The sequence below is a fragment of the Bipolaris victoriae genome (assembly GCF_000527765.1).
Source record: "Bipolaris victoriae FI3 unplaced genomic scaffold scaffold_33, whole genome shotgun sequence".
NCBI lineage: Eukaryota > Fungi > Ascomycota > Dothideomycetes > Pleosporales > Pleosporaceae > Bipolaris > Bipolaris victoriae.
In genome coordinates, this window is record NW_014575359.1 from 126901 (window position 1) to 150156 (window position 23256).

At 52.3% G+C, this 23256-nt stretch overlaps 10 protein-coding genes across 10 annotated transcripts; 4 read left to right on the forward strand and 6 right to left on the reverse strand.

Moving 5' to 3' along the window:
• Positions 1-26: 26 nt before the first annotated feature.
• On the reverse strand, positions 27-1766 carry COCVIDRAFT_96632 (hypothetical protein; the record flags this gene model as incomplete). Its single annotated transcript, XM_014702148.1, has 1 exon — positions 27-1766. The coding sequence occupies one exon, from the start codon at positions 1764-1766 to the stop codon at positions 27-29; it is 1740 nt and encodes a 579-aa protein (XP_014557634.1).
• Positions 1767-2128: 362 nt separating this feature from the next.
• COCVIDRAFT_36917 (hypothetical protein) lies at positions 2129-4206 on the reverse strand (the record flags this gene model as incomplete). The annotated part of the gene is made up of 3 exons (XM_014702149.1): positions 2129-3324; positions 3372-4103; positions 4155-4206. The coding sequence occupies 3 exons, from the start codon at positions 4204-4206 to the stop codon at positions 2129-2131; spliced, it is 1980 nt and encodes a 659-aa protein (XP_014557635.1).
• A 2941-nt stretch (positions 4207-7147) lies between these two features.
• Positions 7148-9229, forward strand: COCVIDRAFT_96504 (hypothetical protein; the record flags this gene model as incomplete). The annotated part of the gene is made up of 1 exon (XM_014702150.1): positions 7148-9229. The coding sequence occupies one exon, from the start codon at positions 7148-7150 to the stop codon at positions 9227-9229; it is 2082 nt and encodes a 693-aa protein (XP_014557636.1).
• Positions 9230-9292: 63 nt separating this feature from the next.
• On the reverse strand, positions 9293-10522 carry COCVIDRAFT_96685 (hypothetical protein; the record flags this gene model as incomplete). Its single annotated transcript, XM_014702151.1, has 1 exon — positions 9293-10522. One exon carries the CDS (start codon positions 10520-10522, stop codon positions 9293-9295), a length of 1230 nt encoding a protein of 409 aa, XP_014557637.1.
• A 525-nt stretch (positions 10523-11047) lies between these two features.
• COCVIDRAFT_25779 (hypothetical protein) lies at positions 11048-12539 on the reverse strand (the record flags this gene model as incomplete). Its single annotated transcript, XM_014702106.1, has 4 exons — positions 11048-11074; positions 11127-12302; positions 12355-12411; positions 12465-12539. 4 exons carry the CDS (start codon positions 12537-12539, stop codon positions 11048-11050), a joined length of 1335 nt encoding a protein of 444 aa, XP_014557592.1.
• A 450-nt stretch (positions 12540-12989) lies between these two features.
• On the reverse strand, positions 12990-15891 carry COCVIDRAFT_36920 (hypothetical protein; the record flags this gene model as incomplete). Its single annotated transcript, XM_014702152.1, has 2 exons — positions 12990-15625; positions 15879-15891. The coding sequence occupies 2 exons, from the start codon at positions 15889-15891 to the stop codon at positions 12990-12992; spliced, it is 2649 nt and encodes an 882-aa protein (XP_014557638.1).
• Positions 15892-16201: 310 nt separating this feature from the next.
• COCVIDRAFT_96505 (hypothetical protein) lies at positions 16202-18933 on the reverse strand (the record flags this gene model as incomplete). The annotated part of the gene is made up of 4 exons (XM_014702153.1): positions 16202-18158; positions 18213-18587; positions 18637-18749; positions 18814-18933. 4 exons carry the CDS (start codon positions 18931-18933, stop codon positions 16202-16204), a joined length of 2565 nt encoding a protein of 854 aa, XP_014557639.1.
• A 373-nt stretch (positions 18934-19306) lies between these two features.
• COCVIDRAFT_96510 (hypothetical protein) lies at positions 19307-20325 on the forward strand (the record flags this gene model as incomplete). The annotated part of the gene is made up of 4 exons (XM_014702154.1): positions 19307-19453; positions 19508-19641; positions 19691-20222; positions 20275-20325. 4 exons carry the CDS (start codon positions 19307-19309, stop codon positions 20323-20325), a joined length of 864 nt encoding a protein of 287 aa, XP_014557640.1.
• Positions 20326-21161: 836 nt separating this feature from the next.
• Positions 21162-21800, forward strand: COCVIDRAFT_96758 (hypothetical protein; the record flags this gene model as incomplete). Its single annotated transcript, XM_014702155.1, has 1 exon — positions 21162-21800. One exon carries the CDS (start codon positions 21162-21164, stop codon positions 21798-21800), a length of 639 nt encoding a protein of 212 aa, XP_014557641.1.
• Positions 21801-22135: 335 nt separating this feature from the next.
• COCVIDRAFT_96668 (hypothetical protein) lies at positions 22136-23204 on the forward strand (the record flags this gene model as incomplete). The annotated part of the gene is made up of 2 exons (XM_014702156.1): positions 22136-22453; positions 22635-23204. The coding sequence occupies 2 exons, from the start codon at positions 22136-22138 to the stop codon at positions 23202-23204; spliced, it is 888 nt and encodes a 295-aa protein (XP_014557642.1).
• Between the last annotated feature and the right edge of the window lie 52 nt (positions 23205-23256).

The following is a 23256-nucleotide window of genomic DNA, read 5'->3' on the forward strand; positions in this document are numbered from 1 at the left end:
GTCCCTTTTCAACATCCTTCTTTTCCTCAATGTATCCTTCCCTCATCCCCAACAACATACCCTCTCGCAATCCCACTCCTCCCCTCTTCCATCTTCGCCGCCCTTGCACTCCCCGTCCCCTCTTCTCCATCTTCTCCATTCTGATAATCACTACCCAAGCCCTGCCAGGTGCGATTCGATCGCAGATACTCTGCACCGGGCGACGCGACACCACCCACAGCCGCAATATCTCCATTCGCACGTTTCGTCAGCGCAGAACTAGCCGAAGGTGCACCATCACCATTCGCAACAGCCTTTGTCGTATTCCTCGCTGCAGCAGACCGCATCGGCCTTGCATGTGAGACGTACTGACCAGTTCTAAGATCGAACTCTGGGGGTTGGGATTCCTCTTCTGAATCGTACTCTGCGCCATCTTCACCTTCTTTCTCTTTCTCGTCTCCACCACCCACCGATTCGTGATTCTCCTTTTCGCGATCCTCATCCAACACCTTCTGAAAATCCGGCTCCCAAGCCCCTGTCCACACACGTTCGGCATCGCCCTTGAGCGCAACACCAAGTTCCCACGGCGTAATCATTGGCCGCCAGAAATCTCGACTCTCGATTAAACTACTCTCCCAGCACCCAATTACGACCCAGCCGCCTACCTCGCTGAAATTCGCCACTTTTGCCGCGTTGACCTTGCCGACGACGAAGGTGTAGGACTTTTTGCCCGCAGCGGCGATTTGCTGTTGGACGTGCGAAAGGATGTGCATGTAGTTTTTCACGGAGAGGGTGTTGATGAGGATGCCGAAGATGGGGGTTGTGGCGAGGGAGGTAATGAGGGCGTAGCGTCTGTTAAGGGTTTTCGATGTGCTGGCTAGGGAGGCGGAGCTGGCGGGTGCGGTGGTGGAGTAGATGTGGATTGAGGATACGCGGGAGGAGAGGGCGAGGAGGAGAGATGTAGGTGGGTCGGAGATGTGGAAGAGGGCGTAGTCGCGGAGGGTGTCGTCGCCTTTTTCTTGAACTTCTTGTGGGACGGTGCGGTTGGGTAGGGGTGAGGAGGGCTTGTGTACGATTTCTGTGGCGTGGATGTTTGTGTATCCGTCTTCGTGGAGGCGTTGGTATAGACGTGGGATGTGGTGCGAGTACGGTATGTCCGCCATGAGAACTACTTTCTTGTCCTTTTCAGGGTAGGTCTCCTTGAACGTGGCAATGGTGGCGTCGATGTCGAGCTCTCGCTCGGTGAAAACGTAAATAACTGGTAGTCTTGATGGCGGCGATAGGCATGAGCGGCCATAGTGCACGACTACATCTGCGTCGACGTGCTCAGCAGCCACTTCATCTACGCAGCACGCGCCGTATGAGGTGTCTCCCAGTATAAACAGTTTTTCCTCGAAAACGCCCTCGTTATCCTGTATCCCCGTCTTGTTCATATCTGTGGCCAATTCTTCTTCAACAGTCGATGCCTTTGTGCCATTCAGCGACTGCCCGCTCTTTTCTTGTTCGCTACTGTTCTGCCCTTTCCGCTCCTTCTTCAGTCCTCGAGTCAAATGGTCATACACTCTCGGTGCATCGCCGAGCATATGATCTGGAAACTGCAGAGCAATTCTCTTCCATTTTCCTTCTCGTATTTCCCGGACTGTGCGTTCAATCTCGTACGTGAGCGCGACCTGCTCATCTGATAACCGAGGGAGATTCGAGGGATCCACAGCCGGCGTCGGGTCTTCGAAGATGTGTGTATCGGGCGTTGAGAGTACAGGCGCACCCTCGAGCGCTGGGACGGCCATTTCGTATGTTTGTTTGTTGGTTACGTATATTGTGGTTGGTTTGCGTAGAGAAGTGTGGCGGGGTCATGGCTTTTTTCCCTTTGCTACTAGGTGGGATGGCGGGGCATCCATACATACGCCACGGGCCTCTAATGCAGGGACGGACAGGGCTACCGACGAGCCGCAACAAAAGCTCCAGTGACGATGTGTTCATTTATAATGGGGGGACCGACAACAAGCACATTTCAGGATATAAATCAAAGGCTAGATTGCTATATAATGGGAAAGAGGTATCATGTGCTTCCGACGCTAAGAAACATGCAAGGCTTAAACCACCGCAAATATGTTGTCATCCAACGAGTACAAAGATAGAAAACAAACGCCTAAATCATCATGTAGGCAGACCCAGCAGCTACCAGAGCAAGACCAAGGAGGTTGGGCACAAAGCTGCTCACACCGCTGTTCTGTGTGGCATTGGCTCCCGAAATGATCATCTTCGGATTGTATGGCGCCGCGCTGACAACCGTGGTACCATTCCAGCAGTATCGTTGGAAGCACTGATTGCACACGTCTGGAACAGCCTGGCCGTTGCGTTCCAAACTCCTGGAAAGAATAGCGCATCCGACGCAAGTAGGCCAGTTGTTGGCACCCTCACGTGTTGAGTTTGCCTGGGTTACAACCTCGTAACCATTTTTGATCATACTAGCGCGTTCTTCGAGGGTGTACGAGAGCTTCTCAAATGTTGATGTGTTGGACCAGAAGGAATAAGGCGCGTTGGGAAGGTACACAACGAGAGGAGGAATGTTATTACCCTGTGTGACATTCTTGCTGTTACAGCCAAAGAAGGTAGGCCGGTTGTTCAGGCCAAGGGCTACGAATGTATCGTGACCTGGGATGTAAGGGAAAGTCGTCTTGTTCATGATTGGCGATTCCGCACGCTGGTAGGTGGCAATAAGAGCAGTGCCATTGGGCCAATTTTGAGATGGGCTACCCGACATAACAGTGTCGGCAGACGAGTCGACAGCAAAAATGACATCAACCTGGCGCACGGGCTGAATGACTGGGTTGAGAGGAATGTTCTGAAGATCTTCGCCGCCATCTACAAGCGTAAGGCGCTTGCTGGAGGCGCTAGGGTTTGTGTCGTTGTGATATTGGTAAAAAGGGTTGGGCGTGTAATCTGCGATATCGTTTGAGTCGCGTCCAATCCTTCCTAGAATACCAGTTGCGAGGCTCCTGAGAATATCGGGTATATTTTGGACGCTGTTCAATGTGAGGAAAATCTGATTGAACAATGAACTGCTTGTTCCCATGACAAACCCGAGATTATCAAATCCGGCAACACAACCTTGATTCTGGGGAAGCTGTCCTTGGCTGAAATTCGAGCCAACGTACTTGAGTGGGGCGAAACCAAATGTTGTGGGATCAAAAGAGCCCATCTCAAAAGGGTTGAACTCAAAGACGGTAGCATTGAGGGAAATGATCAGATCCCCAGGCGCGCGCTCGTCAGCTATGAGGATAGGCATGGGCGCGTCTCCAGATGAGAACCTAGGGTCGTCTTGAATAGAAGAGAAGGTATAATCTAAATGAGTTAGCGTAGAACATGGGGTGGTGAACTTATGGACGTACTAGGCCCTCCGTCAGTTGCGTTGATAAGCTGAAACGAGAGGCCTCGACCGTAAAGATCGGTAATGGAGGTGTTGAATCCCGCATCGGACTTTTCCCCGACGGTGCTGACTAGGTTCTCAAAGTATTGAGCAGTTGAAAGCACCTGGATGCCCCTTGAGGGGGGTCCCTTAAGAAGCGAGTTCTGGAACTGCCAGAGAGGAGTGTTCTCGCCCTCTTTGGTAATATCCTCTACCGAAGTGAAGTTGTTGGCGTAAATGCTTCCAATTAGCCATCCACCGCCGGACAAGGCTGAAACGTAGGTAGCCGACTGCAACAAGCCTCCCAGATGACCGGCATTTGTCGAGCCGGAGGTTCGGTTGTCGAATGCTGCTAGAGCACCTGCGCCATTGAGCAAGGCACGGTATCCGCCGCCGGAGAAGGAGATTGCAATGTTTGGCAGGGCTGTGGTGTTGTCGCGATGGGTATCAAGGTATCTGTTGACGTCGAATCCTTGGATGTTGGCCCTTTGCAAGAAGGCACGCATGGGCTCTATTGTGTTTGGCCTTCTCTTCTTGAGCCATTCTGTCTCGGAGTTGGAGAGCCTATCGGCAGATCGAATACTCGGGCGTGTTGAGGGACAGGTAACTTCGGCGGGAGCATAGCCATTGGGGGCTTGTGGGGCAGCGCGCTTCCATGATTCTACAGCACTTGTAGGAGGGACGACTCTGGCATCGCGAGGGCCAAGGGCAGATGCTGTACCTGCGTCAGTAGCGGTTCATGGGGGGGTTTGGGTGTGTCGCCTACAGGTCGCTAGGCTGGCTAGTGCCGAAGCCGACAGCAGAGAAGAACACCGCATGCTAGTAGTATCAAGAGAGACTCGGTGCCAAGGTGGTAAGGGGGTTAGTAGAATGGTTGAAGTGTACACCTCTGGGCATGCGGCGGACGGCCATGTTAAATGTTGCAATCACACCACGGACAACCATGGCTCGCTTCAAACGGCTGGAATGGCAGGAAGCGCTAGGAGACTGGTCTGACCTCATCCTGTACGTTGGTCCGGATATAGGTGCCACTTTGGTGTGGCTGGAGTCGCGGAACCCTGGCGATCCTCCTATTAGCTTGCTCTATTTATGACAAACTACCTAGTGAACTGCCACTTGCCAACAGTCGCGTGCTCGCCTTTCCAGTCCCAGACATCAGCACTACAGTTGTCTTTCCTGCACTGCTTCTTTGACCGCAGTACCGGCTATGTCGGATACCCTTCATGGCCGTTAGTTGTGTGCGTGCGTCAGGCACACTCGTAGCGCGTAATTTCTTGTGGAGCGCTGCCAGGGATACGAGCCTACCTAGCAACCGCCACACCATCATCGACATTGAACGTCTCCTTTGTTGATATTTGAGACGCCTTCGCCATCCTTGGGAGGTCAGCAATGATGCTGTGCTGCCTTCAGGCCACCATCTACTGTTGTCCTTGTACGGCTCTGCGGGGGGCGCTCAGCCTCACGTCCCCGCAGTTAGGCACCCACACGCTGCTAATTTGCAGCTCATCTCCCTTTTGAATGGTAACAGCTGTCATTGGAGCGTATAGCGGTCCTCTCCAGCGCCAACGTCAAAACGTCGGAAACGTAGCTCCCCCGTATTGGAAGTCTCTGCTCCGGCCTTCCGGCGCTCCGCCGTAACGACTGAACGGGGACGAATAGCGGTGCGATGGTGCGGCGGTGTTACAGCGTGTGGAGCTTGGACAAGGATATTCACTGTGTTGTGCTACTCTTGCGCAGTGGGTTTGCGGGAATAAACAAAAATTGCGCGGACATGCATGGAGTAATCATGCGCATTGAGGTATAAGATGCGAAGATGCAAAAGCATACATGTGTAGTGTCTATACGCTCATGATTCGGCCCGTGCTGACATGTGACTACGAGACTGCTTTATCCCTCAACGACTACCACGACATATTATCATGGCGGTCAATCCTCAGACAACACACATATATGTATGTATTACTAGTCGTTAGTCTCCGTCTTTTCTTTTCTTTTTTCTTATCGAAACAACCATGGCTGGGTTATGAGTGCCTTGCATCGGTCTGAAAAGGGCGTTTTTAATCCTATGATCCAATCCATGTACTCTATCTACAATGTTGACAATTCCGAGATACACGAGCTAGACCACTTTGCATATAGTGTACCAGCACGTTCGCATACATAGTGTTAACATACTGGTGTCTGAGCGATGACTTGACGTCATAACTATTTCACTATAGTCTTCTCAGCTACCTATCAAACTTACCCTTGTCGTCTCTCCAGACCTGGATGAACCCTGTATGCAGACACCCGCTGTCTTCATGCCAGCGCCAATTGCGCCCCCAAGCCTTAAGACTGCGGAGTAGCTATGTGCTTGTTCAACAAACAAGAAACATGGTGCCGACCACGGCCCGGTTCAATCTCAGCTACTGAATAATACAATGGTCGTATCTACCGCGCCCACGCTGAGGTGCGCTAGGCAAAGAAACGCTTGCTGCTTTTGGAGGGGTCAAAAAACAAAAAGGTTATGAGATTTGTGTTTTCTTGACTCGCGCTGACACAGAGCAGGATGTGAAGCTCGAATTCGAGTTCTCATGTTCCAGATAAGCATTTGCTGTGCCACAGTGTTGCAGCTGCCGATCTGCCTAACGTGACCCACTGCGATAGACAAGATCCATCTGCGAATCCTGCAAGATGATGGCCTACGACATCCTATCACGACCATACCCCAAATGACATACTGCCATCTCAGTTCCAACACCATGTGCAAGATACGAGTCTCGGGTTGTGTGTCAACTTCCATGTGTACGGTTTGCGCGCACATGCAACTCCAAGTAGAAATTGCAACGAATACCGCGCGACTCGGTCTTTGACGAGAGATGCGAAAAAGACTCAGTTTTAGGTCAAGTTTCTAGTCAACTTACTCAGAAGGGTTGGTTTATCCTAGACAGTATGGTGATTTCTTATCCAAAGCGCGGTCTGGACTATGCTTCATGAACACGTACTGAAAGAAAAGCGTGCGTGTCCACGCTGCACCTCCAATGAATATAAGGTTGTGGCGAAAAAGTGGAAGGCGTTGGATCCAAACCGCGAGTTGTGCTAACACTAACATCATGGTCGGCAAATCTCCGTTCTGGTCGACTCCCCGCATTGTACCCGGCCATTACCCCATAACATATCCACTTCTGCTTTTTCCCACCCCGAAAACCTAAGCCCCGCGAATAGATCGCGACTACCTCCACTCCGACCCCTGTAACGCCTCTTAGTCCTTGAACCACCGTATATGCTGGCTAAACGGCTAAATACTACCGCCTTGACCCAGATCGCGGCCTATACATCACTGTTGGAGTTCGTTTGGCAGCGACAATGGCACCTTCGACCTCAAAAGCATAGCAAATTTTTATCCGTTGCATGGGAACCGGTTGGGGTATCCTTCACACCAGTTGCTACATGCAGAAATCCATCATGACCTTGTCACACGTGTCGAGACGGACATGGCGCTAAAATCGACCATGCCCATAACGGTGCCCACCTTTACTAACTAGTATTTTGCCAGTGCCCCTGCCTAGGCATCGATCTACCTATCGGTTCCTGGGGTAAACCGGCGTTCAAAGGCTTGATTTGAATAGCCTCTTGCACAGTGCCACTGCCTAGCACCGGCGCTACGGTTGATAAATTACGACCCTAACGACATCCGGGTTGCCGGGGCTGTATAAGAAGGCCAAGATGCACGGGGAAGATACTCCAGCTGTTGACCAAGTCTCCTCGTCAACATTCAAGATGACTGTCCTAGCCACCTTTGTCGCCGCTGCTACGGCTGGTTTGGCAGCTGTCTCTCAGGCTTCTCCAGTAGCTCAGCCAAACGCTACCGCTGGCGTGTCAAATGCAAAATCTTCCTTGACACTTGTCTATCAGAACAACCTCAATGGATCAGACGACAAGAACCACATTGGCGCTATTGTCCTCGACCCGGTTCCCCAAGCCAGTGCAGCGGCAGCCTGCGCTTCCTTGAATGAGAAGCTCATCACCCGAGCTGCTCTTGAACAGCATCAGGACGATTTCAATGATGCCCTCTCATACCAAGACTACGCCAAATACAGCGACGCGGAGCAGGGTTATCACATCGACAACGGTGTCGTTTCAGTGGGTGACCGCGTGAGCTACCTGTCTTCTCCGGCGCCTCGCAAACAACTACCAGTTTTGTGCACTCAATCCTTCAACAATGGCTCACGAAATGCTGGATTTGTCGAGGGCAGTAGTGTCTCAGTAGCATCGGGAGGCAACACGTTCATTGGGTACCGCAACCAAAAGTCGTTCCGCTTCCTCGGCATCCCATACGCCGATACACCAAAGCGATTTCAGTACTCTTCTATCTATTCCAAGAAGGGCCAGACTATTCAAGCTACCCAGCACGGGTCACAGTGTATTCAGGGTGGTGGTGGAAGTGAGGATTGTCTGTTTTTGGGTATTCAGACGCCCTACATTCCTAAATCTGGATCCAAGAAGAACCTTCGACCGGTTCTTTTCTGGATTCACGGTGGAGGATTCACAGGAGGAGTCGGTTCAGATCCGCTTACCGACGGTGGAAACTTGGCGAGTAAAGAAGACCTGGTTGTTGTCAGTATCAACTACCGTCTCTCCACGCTCGGTTTCCTTGCCATTCCAGGAACGGACATCAAAGGAAACTTTGGTATCCAGGACCAACAAGTGGCACTAGACTGGGTCATTGCCAATATCGCCTCTTTTGGAGGTGATCCTAAGAGAATCACCATCGCCGGTGGTTCTGCAGGCGCCGGCTCAGTTCGTGTGCATCTCGGTTCACCAAAAGCCATTGGCAAGTTCCAAGGTGCCATTGCCATGTCCAATCTCGGAGGGGGCAAGACACTGGGCCTCGATGGTGACTACGGAACAACATACTCAACCTACCTCACTATCGAGGAAAGTTACCAAAAGGCAGGCCAGCAGATCTTTGCGGCAGCGGGCTGCAACAGCACCGACTTGTCTGCTCAGATTGCCTGTCTTAAAACAACCGACGCAGCAAAGATAATTGGTTTCAATACTGTCGCACGCTATGTCGTTCAGGATGGAACCTACGTCGACACATCCAACCTCATCCTCACAACTCGCAACGCTAGTACCGCGCACATTCCCGTCATGTTTGGCGTCACTCGCAACGACGGCGCCTCATTTACTAATTACCCCAAAACCCCCATCTCAAACCATAGCCAGGGTCTCCAAGAAGCCCTCAGCATCAATAGCACATGGGCCCAACGCGTCATCGATTCTGGTCTCTTCCCCTTGGTCAACACGGGAAACCTGACACTCGACTCGTTCAACGTCTCCCAGCGCATCACAACAGACAAGATGTTCCGCTGCATTGACCAATCCACCGTGTATTCTGGCTCCCGCTCCCACGCCTTCGAAAAGGCCTACTTTTACCAATTCGAGCGCACAATTGGCGGTTACGATCCCGACGGTCTCGGCGGGCCCGCCAATAACAACCCAGAGAACCCTTACTTCCGTATCCATGGCTCGGAAACTGACTGGGTATTTGGCACACTGACTACAATCCGTGACTCCAAGGATTTGTGGAGCGAGCAGCTTACCACGGGATACTTTGCCTCGTTCATCCGAAGCGGCGACCCAAACCCCAGCGTGAGTTACTTGGACGTACGGGGATATGAAAAGGAGGTTGAGGGCGCGAAGAAATTCGGCGCGTGGAAAGCCGTCGATGCAACAGGTCAGAATGGCGATGAAATCCGTTTCTTAGACTGGCCAAGCAAGAGCACTGGATACCAAGATGTAGAACAGTGCGCTTGGTTGGGATATCCCCTGGATTACTATCTCAAAGGTGGTATCTAAAAATCTCTTTGTAATTACACATACATACATACATACATACATATATATACATTGCGAAACACTTTACCAATCTGTCCTCTTACTATAATAAAAATTACTAAACACCTTCGTCAACAAATGCTCTCCATACACACTACTCTCATATACCCGTGTGCCCCCCGTCCTCTTCACACACGTCTCCAACGGCGCAACTTGGGCGTAGAAATTCGGCTCGTAGAAGAATGGAACACTAATGCGATATCGATCCCCCGTTCGATGGATAACGCGGTGCAGAGTACTCTTCCACAGTCCATTCGTCCACCGCTCAATCATATCCCCAATGTTAACTACAAACGCGCCGGGGACCGGATCGGCATTAAGCCACGTGCCGTCTTTAAGCTGAATTTGCAGTGCATTGGGTGTGTCGTCTGAGAGAAGAAGAGTAACACAGCCGTAATCCGTGTGTGCGCCACATGAAAACTGTTGTTGTTGTTGTTCTTCTTCTTCCCCCTCCTCCCCACTCATCTCCTGCGTCCCAGAAGAAGAAGAAAAAGAAGAAGCAGACGAGGAAGGCAAAGGCGGATACCCAATCATCCTAAGCACCCAAAAAGACGCTTTACACGCCCCCTCAATAACCCCCTTCTCCCCCTCCCCTTCCAACTCCAACGCCTCCCCCATCGCCCGCACCAACGCCTCACCAACCTCACTCACCCTCTTGATATACTCCTCATACACTCGCCTCAACTCCCCCGGCTCACCCGGCCACAAATTCCTTCCTTGGAGACTCTTCACGCTGCCAGGTCCTGCATCCCCCTCCTCGCGCAAGTCCTCAGGCCACTCGGCATAGAAATCCACAGCTTCCTGTAGATCCTGTAATCCGCCACCGTCATCATCGGTGCAGAGGCGCTGGTACCCGCGTGCGCCGTCGCCGCCCTGTGGAGTCCCCGCGTCGAATCTCTCAATCTTGAGTTTTTCGGCTAGAGGCAAGGCAAAGAATTGCCGCGCGAGGGAGATGACCGAGTCCAGTTGGTGCTGTGGGATTCCGTGGCCGGTGAGGTAGAAGAAGCCGTAGGTTGTGCATGCGGCGTTGATGGCTTGCGCTGTTTGCAGGCGCGAGGAGGCTGAGGAGCAGGGGTGCAGGAAGGGGGATATGTCGATTCTTGGGAGGATGGACGAGTGCGTGGGTGAAATGGGGTTGGTGGAGCGCGCGGATGGGGAGGGTGTGGGGGTCAGACTTGGGGATGTTGTCCAGGGTTTGTCGCTGTTGTGCAGTTTGTGCCGCGCTTTTTGGAGTGCGGCTTGCATATCAGACATGGTGTGCTCTTCTCTCTCTCTCTTTTTGTTGCTGTTTAATGGCAGTTTGGTGGTTTGATGGCAGGTTCGCTAAAAAAAGGATTTTGCTAATATTAAGGCTGGTGGTGGTTGAGTTTTATGGCAGTGTCAAGTTCCAGAGTAACGGTGTTATAAGAGACTGGGTATCACCTGACGTAGCAGTTTTTTTCATGAAGTATGGCAGAAGAGTGTGAGTGTTGGCAAAGTGACAAGATGCAATGTTCAAACGCCGATACCCTATCGAGTCTAGACGCGGGTAGCCCTGAACATCCTTGACAGAAACTGATGATACTCAACATAGCTCCTCGCAAATCATATACACACATTTTTGGTCTCTGTTTTATGCTGCGAGTATTTGGTTGAAATTCCTCATAGATTGTGGTATATTGATTTTTCTTTCAAACGCCCCTTAGCGGTGCTATTTTCCTAATCGTTCACTACAGATTCCCATGTCGTTGTCCCTTCATTATCATCGATCAATAGCGTACTGTAAAGTCTCACATCATTTTACATGATGACCTCATTAGAGACGTCCTGTTGAATGAATTAGCCAAGCTTTCAATATACTCGTAATTATATGTCTTACCCTCTTCAGCTCCTTGTATGGCAGACAGACACAGTTCTGCACACGGACCTCATCTGCGACGGCGCAGTCCTTACCGAGGATGGTAATACTCTGAACCTTGACACCGTTCTTGATGACGCTAGTAGTGTGGCTGGTGACGGGTGTTGGTGTACCCTCAACACGGGCCCACGCACCGACCTTGCTGTTCCAGCCAATAATGGTGTACAGCACACATGCATCGTGCTTGATCTCAGAGTCCTCAAGCACAATAGACTCCTTCACACGTACACCAGCGCCGACGACGACGCGGGCGCCAATGGAGACATTGGGTCCAATCTTGGCAGTTGGATCGATCTGAGCAGAGGGATGAATGTAGACTGGGGGCAGAATGTTGGCAGAGGGGGCAGCAAGCTCTTCTGATCCCGCCTGGAACATCTTGGCGAGGTACAGAGCATTAGCAGGGACGGCAGAGCCTGCAGTCTTGATCTGGCGCCAGAAGTCCTTTGTCTCAAGGACGAAGAACTGCCTGCTGTCGGCAATATCCGACAGCACATCCTGCTCGAGGCGAATGACAGCGTTTTCCTTGCTGTCGTCGTCGTCTTCGTTCTGGTAGAAGGAAGATTCGAGGTTCTCGTTGGAGGGGTATGACAGCAGCCGTGGGCGCTCGGTCCGTCGCTTGATAGCGCTGCGGATAGCGGGGAAGATGCACTCGGTCGCAAAGAGGTAGATACCGCAGTTGATCAGGTTGGAAATGTGCGACTCGGGCTTCTCGACGTAGTGGAGCACGCGCTTGGTATGCGCATCCGAGACGATGCATCCAAAGTTGGAGGCGGCCTCGTTTGCGACTCTGGTACCGAGCATGACAGCCTCGGCGTCTTTGTCCTCGAACAGCTTCAGCATCTCGACCAGCGGGAACGAGGAGCAGACATCTGCGTTGAGAACAAAAAGCTTCTCGGGCTTGCCCTTTAATATAACATCACGGAAGTGGTAGAGACCTCCAGCAGTGCCCAATGCTTGGTATTCGCGGAGGTACTTAACGCTCAGGTGGGGCCAGTTGGTTGACACAGCGTTGATGAAGGGTTGGAAGACGGATTCCTCATAGTAGCCGACAATGAAGACTTCCTTGATATCAGGGACGTTTGTGATTGCGCGGAAGCAGTGCTCGATTATGGGGTGGCCAGCGACGGGGAAGAGCGGCTGTGGGACCATCAGCGGGGTGCGGGCGACGGGGGCAGAGGGGCATACATACCTTTGGCAGTTCCATAGACAGCGGCCTGAAGCGGGTACCGCGAGAGGGCCCTCCGACCTGCGCGTGTGAGTATACATGGCTGTTGGACTTTTGCAGCGGGTGCTCTATACCAGAATGACGGCCTTTGTGGAGCCGCCAGAGGGCGACTTGGACCTCATGGCGAGGGACGGCGGCTGGAGACTCATCTTGGTGCGGGCTTCAGTGTGTGCGGGGGTGGATGAGGAGAGAAAAAGAAAGAGACTGTTGTGTACAGAATTCAGAGGCACAAAAGGCGTGGTGCTAGAGCAATTGAGAATCTGGCCTCGTCCCAGGAACCAGCTGGTGGACCCTGACCAGATGCCGCCCACGTTGGCGGTGAGCTGGCCGGGCGAATCACTGACGCGCCGCCTCGTGTCAGGTGCATCTCTACTGCACCCCTTTCCTCTCTACATGGCTATTCTTAGCCTCACCACATATTCTGCTCGACGTGTTGCTATTGATACGAATGCATTGCTTGCTCTAGCTAGCTTTTGTGCACGGCGCTACCATCGCCAGCCTAACACGATCACGCTACACAATAAGCTTTTTGCCTGTGCTTGATGGAGTAATCCTATACGATCCACGTGCCTGCTCCTCTGCTTGCCAAACCAACACCCTCATTTTGCTGCTCCCAATGCCAGCTTCCTGTTCTTCTTGATCAGTGCTGATAGCTTCTTCTCCAGAACATCGTGCTCCTTTCTCGCTGCCTGCATTGCCTGTTCCGCCTCTTCCATGGTCAACACGCTGCCTCTTCCTCTTCTTGCGTTACCACTGTATCCACCCATACCTGCTGTCGTCTCAATAGCATTCATCAGCCCCTGCATGTCTAGTCCGCCTGCGCCTTGTCCAAGCATGATGTTACCATTGCTGTCAAGACCCACTTCTTGCGTCGACTGGTAGCCTAGGCCGGCCCCTACAAGTGCTTCAAGACCCTGTACAAAGACGCCTCCCAGCTTGTCAGCAGCCATGAATCCCATGCCATCAATCTCGGTGCTTCCCACTGCACCCCCTTCGACAACCGCCTTTGCTGCCTTGGCAAACCTATTTGCATTGACAGACATGTTTGCCGTTCCTGCACCAGGTGGTCCACCCACTGCCGCCATTTCAGGACGTGGCTGGTTCGGTGGTGGGTTGTCGGTGCGGGGAAGCACGTATTGGTTCAAATAACCGCCGGCATCTGCTGGTGTTTGTTGTTGCTGTGACACTGGAGCCTGTGCAACTGATGCATCCTGTCCCTGTACTGGGGGTAAAGGAAGGTTTGTTGAGCCTAACAGTCCAGATGGAACATCAAGCCTCGGCATCTGCTGTCCGCCATTAGTATTTAGCTTCTTGCCTGCTTCCTTGAGTGCCGTCGCAATGGCCGGTAGGACATCGTTCGTCTGCGTGGCCAGACCGTGGCTGTGTGCTGTTGGTTTCCGAGCATGGAAACGGCCAGGGCCCTTGAGCTCGTCAATCCGCTTCTCAAGTTCAAGGGCCTTTGCCTCCAGCTCTTCACTGAGTCCCCAGAAAAACTTCCCGCCTGGCGTAATCAGAGTCCTTGATTCAGACTTCCCATCTTGACTGTTGAGGCGCAGAGGTTTCTTCTTAGCCAGCGTTTCCAAGTCTGCCTCGGAAAAGTGTAGTTTCAAGTCCGGAGGCGCAACCGCGCCGCCCATCTGAGTGTTGCGAGTTGTGTGAGTAAGCGACGACGATAGCGGCTTGAAGAATTCAAGATTAGACGCAATCAATTCACCGGTGCGCTGCAGATCAGCCATGATTGATTGTGCAGTATGTTCGCGCTTTTCCTTTGACTCTTCACGTTCCGGCTCTGGCTCGGGCGTAGCTGCAGCAGAAACCTTTGCTGAAGGAACCTTATGAGCTGTGGCTGTTGGCACTTCAGCATGCTCGTCCTCAACCGTAGCCGGCTTGGGCGAAGCCGGTTGACTCTTGGCAGCTACCGCTACAGGCTTCGAGTTGGTTGATGGTTTTTTTGCCTTCTTCTTACGACCAATAATAGGAGCTTGCACAACCTCAACATCCGACTTGTTGTCTTCGAGCTGCTCCTCTTCTATCTGCTTTTTGCGTTCTTGTCGATCTTTCTTGGCTTGTGACTTGGTTTTCTTCCTCACGGGTGCAGTACCGATCTTTCCAACCACGGGAGGAGGTGAGCTAGCCCGAGAGAAAGACGTAGATGTGATTGAAGCAGTGTCTGATATCAGTTCACTTACAGGAGTTCCTGGCTGGTTCACTGAGGCGATGCTCGCCTGCCTAGATCGAAGTTTATCAACAGTCGGGATATGGGGGAGAGGCGGTGCTGTGGTCGCAGACAGGGGTGGTGGGACTTCAGTCTTTGGTGTTGCAACAACACGAAGAGTCCTCGGCGGTCCCGCACGCTTAATTGGAGATCCTGTTCCCATAGCAGCAGGACTTGGAGGCACCGAACCGGCTGCTGTAACCGATACCGAACGATCATGCTTCGTCTGAGAGTCTGCTTTGCCTGGTCCTGCAGCTGAGGATCCCTCGTCCTTTGGTAGTTTGGTTGCCGCTACGATATCGAGCTTGCCTGGAGGCTGTCGTTTCGTAGAAGACGTGGGGGTTGCAGTAGCGATTGGAGTCTGTATGGGTTCTTTCGGTGGCTCTTTCTTGGGAGTCGTTTGTGCTTGAGCTTGGTTCTTCTTAGAAGCGCCCTTTGCTTTAGGCACGTCCTTTGTAGCTGCCTCTGACATGGACTTTTTTGTTTCAGGCGCAGTCTTGGGTGTCTCAGCTTCGCCCTTGACTTTCCTAGAGGCTTCTCTCGGTGTAGGCTCCTTGGGGGTTTGCGGGAAGATAACAGTTTCCTTGGGTGCCGAAACCTTGGAGGGTGTCGTAGGTTGAGTATTGGTTGCAGGAGTTGCCACATGGGTTGTGGTAGGTGTTGCCGGCTCTGCAGAATCGCCCTTTTGTCTACTTTTGCCAGCCTTACTGGGCGTTGATGTTCGTATTGGCGTAACAGGCACAACAGGCACAACAGGCACAGCCGGTGTAATGCTTGAAGATGCAGTCCTAGACATTGGCCGAGATGCTGGCCGAACACGAGACTCTTCAATGACAGTTTTTGGAATAACCGGGGCTGTGAAACCAGGTGGAATGGTAGGAGTGGATCGGCGAGAATACTCAAGAAAGTGGCTGCTAAGTGGAGTGATTGGCATGGCTCGAATGGGCTCATTGTCGCTGTCATTGACCAGCGCATCGACATTGATGGATGCTTGCTCCTCTGCATTGAGTGGTACATCATCTACACAGAGGTGTCAGTATAGATTTTCGCACGGTTCGAAACAATCGCAATGCCAAAACAAGTTAGGTGACCACGGCGGCCGCCAGACGATGGTCAAGGTAGTGATACTGGCAAAACATTTAATATACATCAAGCTACAAGGGTTGTCTCTCGAGCACCTTCGTCACTGGCAAGGCAAGAAAATAGTGCAGCCACCTCTCTATTAGAAAGTAAGCATGCCGACTTGATTGCGGCAGGAGGGGTAGTTACGTACATGCGATGGCCATGACGAAGACGACGAGAGAAGCTGACCTTTGCATCGGCAGGACAGCGCAAACGACCCAGATATGAAAAAAAAATGATAAAGGAAACGTGAAAGGCGCAGAAAAAATGCCGTAAAGACGTGGCAGCGTCAAGAAATTCTGACAGTGACCGTGTAGCCCAATCAAAACGCCAGGCATGCCAGTGTCAGAGCACCGAGTCTGTGCCGATGCAGTCGCCGTATAAACCGAAAACGCCATGCAGCCACCGTTGCAATAAGTACTAAGACAGTATGTCTGGCCAACCGGCCGACCAATATGTAGAAGAAGAAAACTACTACCATCGTCCAGCGCCGCCGTAGTTGTTGTTTGAATAAAGCGAAGAAAATCCACTTTGACCTTGGCCATACAGGCCCTGACCAGCCATGCCACCTTGATGCAGCCTTGCCTGCAAGATACTCGGGTCTTGGACATCAGCAAGGCCACCTCCTCCAGAAGAAGAGGTGTTTGCATGCCTGTGCTTCTTGCCCTTTTTCTTAGATTTCTGCGAACCAGATTCCTGGTAAGCGCCAGGCGAAGGCCCATAAGGGAAGCTCAGAAGACCAGGGGCAGGGGCAGGTGTAGAGGTCGTGGAGTGTTGATTAAGGAAAGAAGGAAACATTGACTCACGCTTTCCAGCATCAGCTAGCCTTGCACCACCATCCATGTTGCGGCTGCGGAGCAGATCCTGATACATCGCGTCACTGTTATTCCTTGCAGTGGCACCTGTCCCATAGGGAAGGCCGCCAGTAGCAAAGCCGTGACCTTGACCGAACATACCAGTCCCGCTGACAGGAGGTGTGCCAGTCGGCTTCAGTCCTGGAGGCGGTCCTTGCACGTTGGTGAAGAATTGTCCGCCCAGTTGCTGATGCTGGGACATTGGATTGAACTGGTTGGCGTTCTTTGGCATCATCGAATTTTGCTGATTCATCAGTTTCTGGTTCGCCACCGGCTGCACATTCGCCGAAGCTGAAGCGCTGTCGTTGGCGAAGCTGAAGCGGGAGGTATGCCTGTTGTGTCCAGAAGCATTTCCAGTCATCCCGTGCTGCTGGGGCTGAGTGTTTTGCATGTTGCCTAGCAGGCCAGTGGATTGAGTGCCAGACTTGAAGTTGGAGAGCAGTAACTGCTGCTGCTGTTGTGGGGTCAAGCCTCTGTTGCTCAACCCAAGGGTGCTAAAGTCCTCAGTCAAAGGTGTGTTCTGCCCAAAGAGGCTCCCGCCAAAGCCCTGTTGACCGGGTGGTGCGATTGCATGCTGACCGAGATGGTTGGTGCTTGTGTCAGGTCCGTCTTCAGGTTCCCCGCCCAACTGCAAGCTACCCCCTGCAGTAGCCTCAGTGTCCTCTCGTTCAGCGGCTGGCGCTTGCTGTTGGGAAGCTACTTTTACTTCACCCTCCGCCTCACGCAATACAGCAAGTTCTTTTTCTTTTTCTTTCATTGCGCGCCGCTTTGCGCCTCCATTTGGATCAAGCAACGGAGGAAATTCGGTCACAGCCTTCAACTCTTCCTCGGAAAGAACTGCACTAGAGAACACAAATTTGAAGTCGGGCGAGCAAATGATCTTGAGCAAGTCTGGGAAATCCTGACTGCGGGGTTTGGAAGGGCGTATGGTAGGAGTGGATGCAGATGCGGTGGTAGACTCGGAGGTTGTCGACTTTGATGCTTGCGGAGACTTTTCTTTCTCCTTTTCTTTCTCCTTTTCGTTTTCCTTCTCTTTGTCCTTGTCCTTCTCTTTCTCTTTCTCTTTCTCTCTCTCTTTTTCCTTATCCTTATCCTTATCCTTTTCCTTCTCTTTCTCCTTTTCCTTCTCCTTCTCTTTTCCTTTCTTCTTCGGAGCTTCTACTGGCTTAGGTGCTTTCGCTGCTTGTGCGGGTACCGCATTCGTGACCATAGGGCTAGCGTTGTTGGAAGCGGTCGTTGAGCGGCTTGCACGACGCTCCAGTAGAGCTTTGCTGCCCCAATTCGCAGTCGCGGGCAGACCAGGTGCGTCATGTATTGAACTCGACGTATCCGTGCTATCCTGCCGGTGCATTGGCGTTGCAGCGGCTACGGGAGGCCCATGATGCGCAGGAGGTGCGGCTCGTGACGTTGACGATTGGGATGGCTGTTGCGTTTGGATCGAGTTCATCATGGAAAGGTCTTGGCGGGTAAAGCTATCATTGTCTTCGCCGGGCTCGTGCAGGAACATGCAGTTGCGATTGTTGCAAGTCTCACCGCGGAGATAGGCTGAACAGTATTTGGTAGTACCAAATTGTGCTCTGTGATATGTCAGTTATTTAGAGGACACATGGCATGAAGGAGCTGCTGCATACCTCAACACTCTATCACCGTTTTGCGACCCGTCAACAGCGTTGATGCATCTCTCGGCATCTTCCTTGCGAGCAAACGTCACATAGACACCAACCGACTGTTGATGTTGTGCGTTCTCCTTGGCTTTGCTCACGACAATCTTCAAGATCTTGCCATATTGGCCAAAGTAGTCCTCGCCACGTAGTGTCTTGAGCAGTTCGTCTTCACGTATTGTTGGTGTAAGACCCGTGACGTATACGAGGTTCTTCTGGACGACTCGGAGGCCAGAAAGATGCTTCCGGCTAAGCGAGTCGGCTTCGGCCTTTTGTGCTTCCTTTTGCCGCATCTGCGCATTCTTCTTGGCCTTTTGCGCAATTTGCTGCTTGTGCTGTGCCATCCTGCCCAATGTCAGAGGGTATTCAAAGAGGGGAGGAGCAGGGGACCCACTCTTCGGGAGAGATGGTCTTCCACTCGATTGTGGAGTCATCGTAGGGGCGGCGGCAGGCGGGGCAAAGGCCATTCATGGTCGTCTTGATATTGTTGTAGCAGAACTGGCATATCTGAGACGCGTGTTAGCATGGCGGCTTGGGACAGCTTCACCGAGTTTTGGCGAGGGAAACGCACTTGGTAGCCACAAGGACATGGTCGGAAGTTCCTGTCGGACAGATCGAACTCCTCAACGCACAGAGGGCAGCACTCTTCCTCGTCATCATCGACGAACTGGTCCTGCTGTACCCGAGACATGGCGAAGGGTGGCTGTGTGGTGCAAGGTGTGGTTTAGAGCGTAAGGGTGGTGCCCGAGGGCAGTCGTTGTATGAATGCGGGGGTGGGATAAGACCTGGAGTGACGAGCACACAGGGCCTGCAAGGAAATCGCTGAAGTACAAATAAACGCCGGCCGGATTGTCGCAGTCGCAGTAAGAGGGATCCACGGGAGGTGATGGGGGTTAAGAGGCTGCAGCTGCGTGATGGCACACCAGGTTCCGCTCCACGCTACTTACATAAGCATGCGTCTCGCGGGTTGAGCTGTGAACTTCACGACGTCGTCGATACCTCCACCCCAAGTCGCCCTTCCCCGCTGCACATCGCGTAGCCCCTCACCACCACCTCTGCAAACCATGGCTATGCGGCTAGCTGTAGGCCGGCCATTGGGCGCCGCCGTCCGCGCCTCGAGCTGCTCCCGCAATGCAGTGCGCACCTTTGCCTCGACGGCACTCCGGCCCAAGGAAGTCGCGGGACCCGCTTCCGACACACCAAACATGCGGGTATGGACTGGCAGATAGTAACAGATATTGGGTCTCGTCTAACATCATTTGTAGTTTGCTCCCCGCGACACGGTTGGCAAGCTCAAGGCCTCCATTGTCAACCCGACAGAGAGCCTCAAAGAGAAGGGCGAGGCACTCCACAAGTACGGACAGTACATCATGTCATGTCTGCCGAAATATGTCCAGCAGTACGTTAAGAGGTCTTGTAGGGAAGGATAATGTTTGACAGCGACGCAGATTCTCCGTCTGGAAAGATGAATTGACCATCTATGTCCCTCCCTCCGGTATCATCCCCACCTTCACCTTCCTCAAGTACCACACCGCTGCCGAATACACTCAAATCTCGGACATTACTGCTGTCGATTACCCCACCAAGGACCAGCGATTCGAGGTCGTGTACAACATGCTCAGTATCCGCCACAACTCGCGCATCAGAGTCAAGACATATGCCGATGAGGCGACTCCAGTGCCCAGTCTGTGCGATCTCTATGATGGCGCCAACTGGTACGAGCGCGAAGTCTATGATCTTTTTGGCGTCTTCTTCGTCGGACACCCAGATCTGAGGCGCATCATGACAGACTACGGTTTTGACGGACACCCACTACGAAAGGACTTCCCAATGACTGGATACACTGAGATCCGATACGACGAGGAGAAGAAGAGAATTGTTGTGGAGCCACTTGAGATGACGCAAGCGTTCAGGAACTTCCGTGGTGGATCATCAGCATGGGAGCAAGTTGGTCCAGGTGAAGATCTCAAGCCTGAGAACGTAAGTTGTACCTCTGTCCAAACGTCGCTGCCAGTGCCTAACAGAATTATAGTTCAAACTGCCAACACCCAAGCCAGAGCCACCGAAAGAAGAGAAGAAATAGAAGACCTTGCGAGTTTGAGTTGTATATACCTGCGAATGAATGGGCCGGTGCACCTTCGAATAACTCGTGTCCAAGTATTGACTTGTCGACTAGTAGTGACTTTCTGCTTTGACACTGATATGAAATTTTGGCACGGCGAGAGATGACTGTTGTTAGATTACAAAAGCTCGTGTGATATCACATGCATGGTGGATCAGAATAGAGTTCGGAGTCCTTTGCCCTGGTTGTTGTATCATCGACCATTATTGACATGCCAAGCATATCTCGCAATCGGCCGCTCGTTTTGGTAAGCGCAGCTGAACCCACCTTTCAGCCACTCCCAAATTTGGTGAAAACGTGGGCATTTAGTTCCTGAGTCATTCTCAACTGCACAGCAAGACATTTGCGCTGTGTAACGGTGAGGGATAGACCGTGATTGCATCTCGTTGCCCGAGGATACCCCGCTTTCCGATCCCAGATTCGCACTAACACTATACACTGTGGTAGATGATGGCATTTCTTTGCCCGAGGATATCCCGCTGTCCCGTCCTAGATCTGCACTACCGAACCATGTCGCAGGTAAGACTATCGGAATTTCCGGTTGACACACCCGAAAACCGGTAACAGCATCAAGAAATGGTTCGTATAGTGGTATATGCAGTACGTAAACCAGCAAGTCCTCCGACTTCCTACCAATCACGCACAATGGACTAAATCCCAGTGTACCATTCTCCTCACTTCCTGATGTAGTAACTTGAAGTATAAAAGCCCAGCCTTGGTCCTCTTAATATTCCCCAACCACAATGATCTCGCCACTACCACTTCTTGCTCTATTTGCCAACCTTGCGACATCCACCATGTCCAGCAACACAACAATCAAAACTATTGAACCCTTCAACCTCTCTGCCCAACCAGGCACAGACATCTGGCGCAAACCCCCCTCCACCAACGTCTTCAACGCTGCATTCTATCCCAACACCCAACCCACCTATCCCCTCAAGCAGTTCCAGCGCGCAAAGATCACCTTTGCCCTCCCACCCTCGGATGAACTCCGCCGATATGACCAAGCCGGCCTCGTCCTCCACCTAACCAAAGAGGGCGTCGCCAACAACGCCACAAAATGGATCAAAACGGGTATCGAATTCTACACCGGCAAGCCATTCGTCGCGACTGTCGGCTGCGACATCTGGGCCGACTGGTCCCTAGTCCCCATGCCGGAGTTTGTAAATGGCACGGAGCCTACTGCTACGATTGAAGCACGCATGGAGCAGGATGAGCTCGGCAAGAGTCTGTGGATTTACTGGATTGTGAGGAACGAGCAGGGTGAGGAGGTTGAGAGGCGCCCGTTGAGAGAGGTTAACTGGTTTGCGGCGGCGGCGGAGGATGGTTGGGATGTTAGTATTGCGGGCTATGTGGCTAGGCCTACTACAGCCGGTGGCGATGGATTGCTTGAGGCGGAGTTCAAGGAGGGTCTTGAGATTGAAGTTTCCAAGTGAATTGGTCTTTAGCGAGGCAGTTCTTTTTGTCCGCGTTGTTTGGGGGGGGTGGGTGAGTGAAGGTGGGAGCCTGATTGCGGGCTTTTCTTCTTCATGTCTTTCCCTTTCACCTTTCACTTCGTTTACTATCCAGATTCACCCACAGATTAAAAAATCACGCTCCGTGCGGTATATTTACTCTCTCACATTTTCTCTCTCTTACCTTGTTTACCCACTCTAAACGCAAGAAATACTGCATCTAGCCGCTTTCTCGCCTCTGCACTCAACCGCACTCAACCCACACACACACAAACACACAAACACTCTCACATAGACGCAGAAGTAACGCACAAACAATGTGTCGCGTCCAGCTCCACTGCCCGAGCACCTCAAAGACCATTGACAACTTTGTCATCGGGGCGTATCAGAAGCCAGAGCAAGTCCTCCAGGGCGTGCGTCTGGCGCTGGATCTCAAGTTCGCAGCGCTCTACACCATCGACGCAAAGCCTATCAGCGATCCCAGCAAGACGCTGCAGGATGACGAGCGTGTGCTTGTCGCTGCAAGTGCGACCGAGACTATGTTGCCTGATGCGGCGTATGGATACGCTATGTACGCTGGTGAAGAAGGAGAGGATGTTGACATTGATGTCGAAGGCTATGGAATGGATTGGCAGGTAAGAAAACCCCTCGTCCCACTCCCTTTCTTTTCGTTTCGCCGCTTTGCTGTTTTGGTTTCGCGTCTTGCTATGTTTGGTGTTTTTGCGTTTGAAGATTTATGACTGGGAGAGAAGAGAAGAAGAGTAAGTGTATTTCAAGATAGTTATTGTATACTAAACCGACTCTTCAACCACACAGGACCTCATCGACCGTGAGAAGGCCGCACATATACTCAGCCTCGTAGAGTTCAAGCCGTCAACCCGAAACAAGCTCCGCATCACGCGGGAGTGTGGCGCTGTAAGAGAGGATCTTGCAGCCATCAACCAGCAAGACCTGGATATCACGCCAGCGTCGACCACGGATTCCGACACGCTGATCCAGGAGAGGTGGGATACGACCCTCGATGCCTTCCTCAAACAGATCGCCAAGAACGCTACTACTCTGGGTATGAAGTCAAACGTGACTTCTTCATCGCTTACTCCTTCAACCGTATCAGCTCTCACCGTCTTCTCGTCCATGACGCTTGGACAAGCGCGCCTCGCCAGCGAAGTGCTGTCCGAGGCCTTCGCCATGCGCATGGAGAAGGAGGAAGGCGAGACCAAAGACCCCGTCCTCCGTGACGATGACGTGAAGAATGCGGTCGAGATAGTCTACGAGCGAGCTGGTGTGGTGCCGGCCAAGTTGACGAAAGTCAAGGGGGGAAAGACAAAAGACCGAAAGAGGGCGAAGGGGAGAAGCAAGGCCGCGGGTAGCAATGCGGGCTTGTGAGGTGACTGTATGATAGGTGTCGACAGATGCCAGACTGGATGTGACAGAGGTG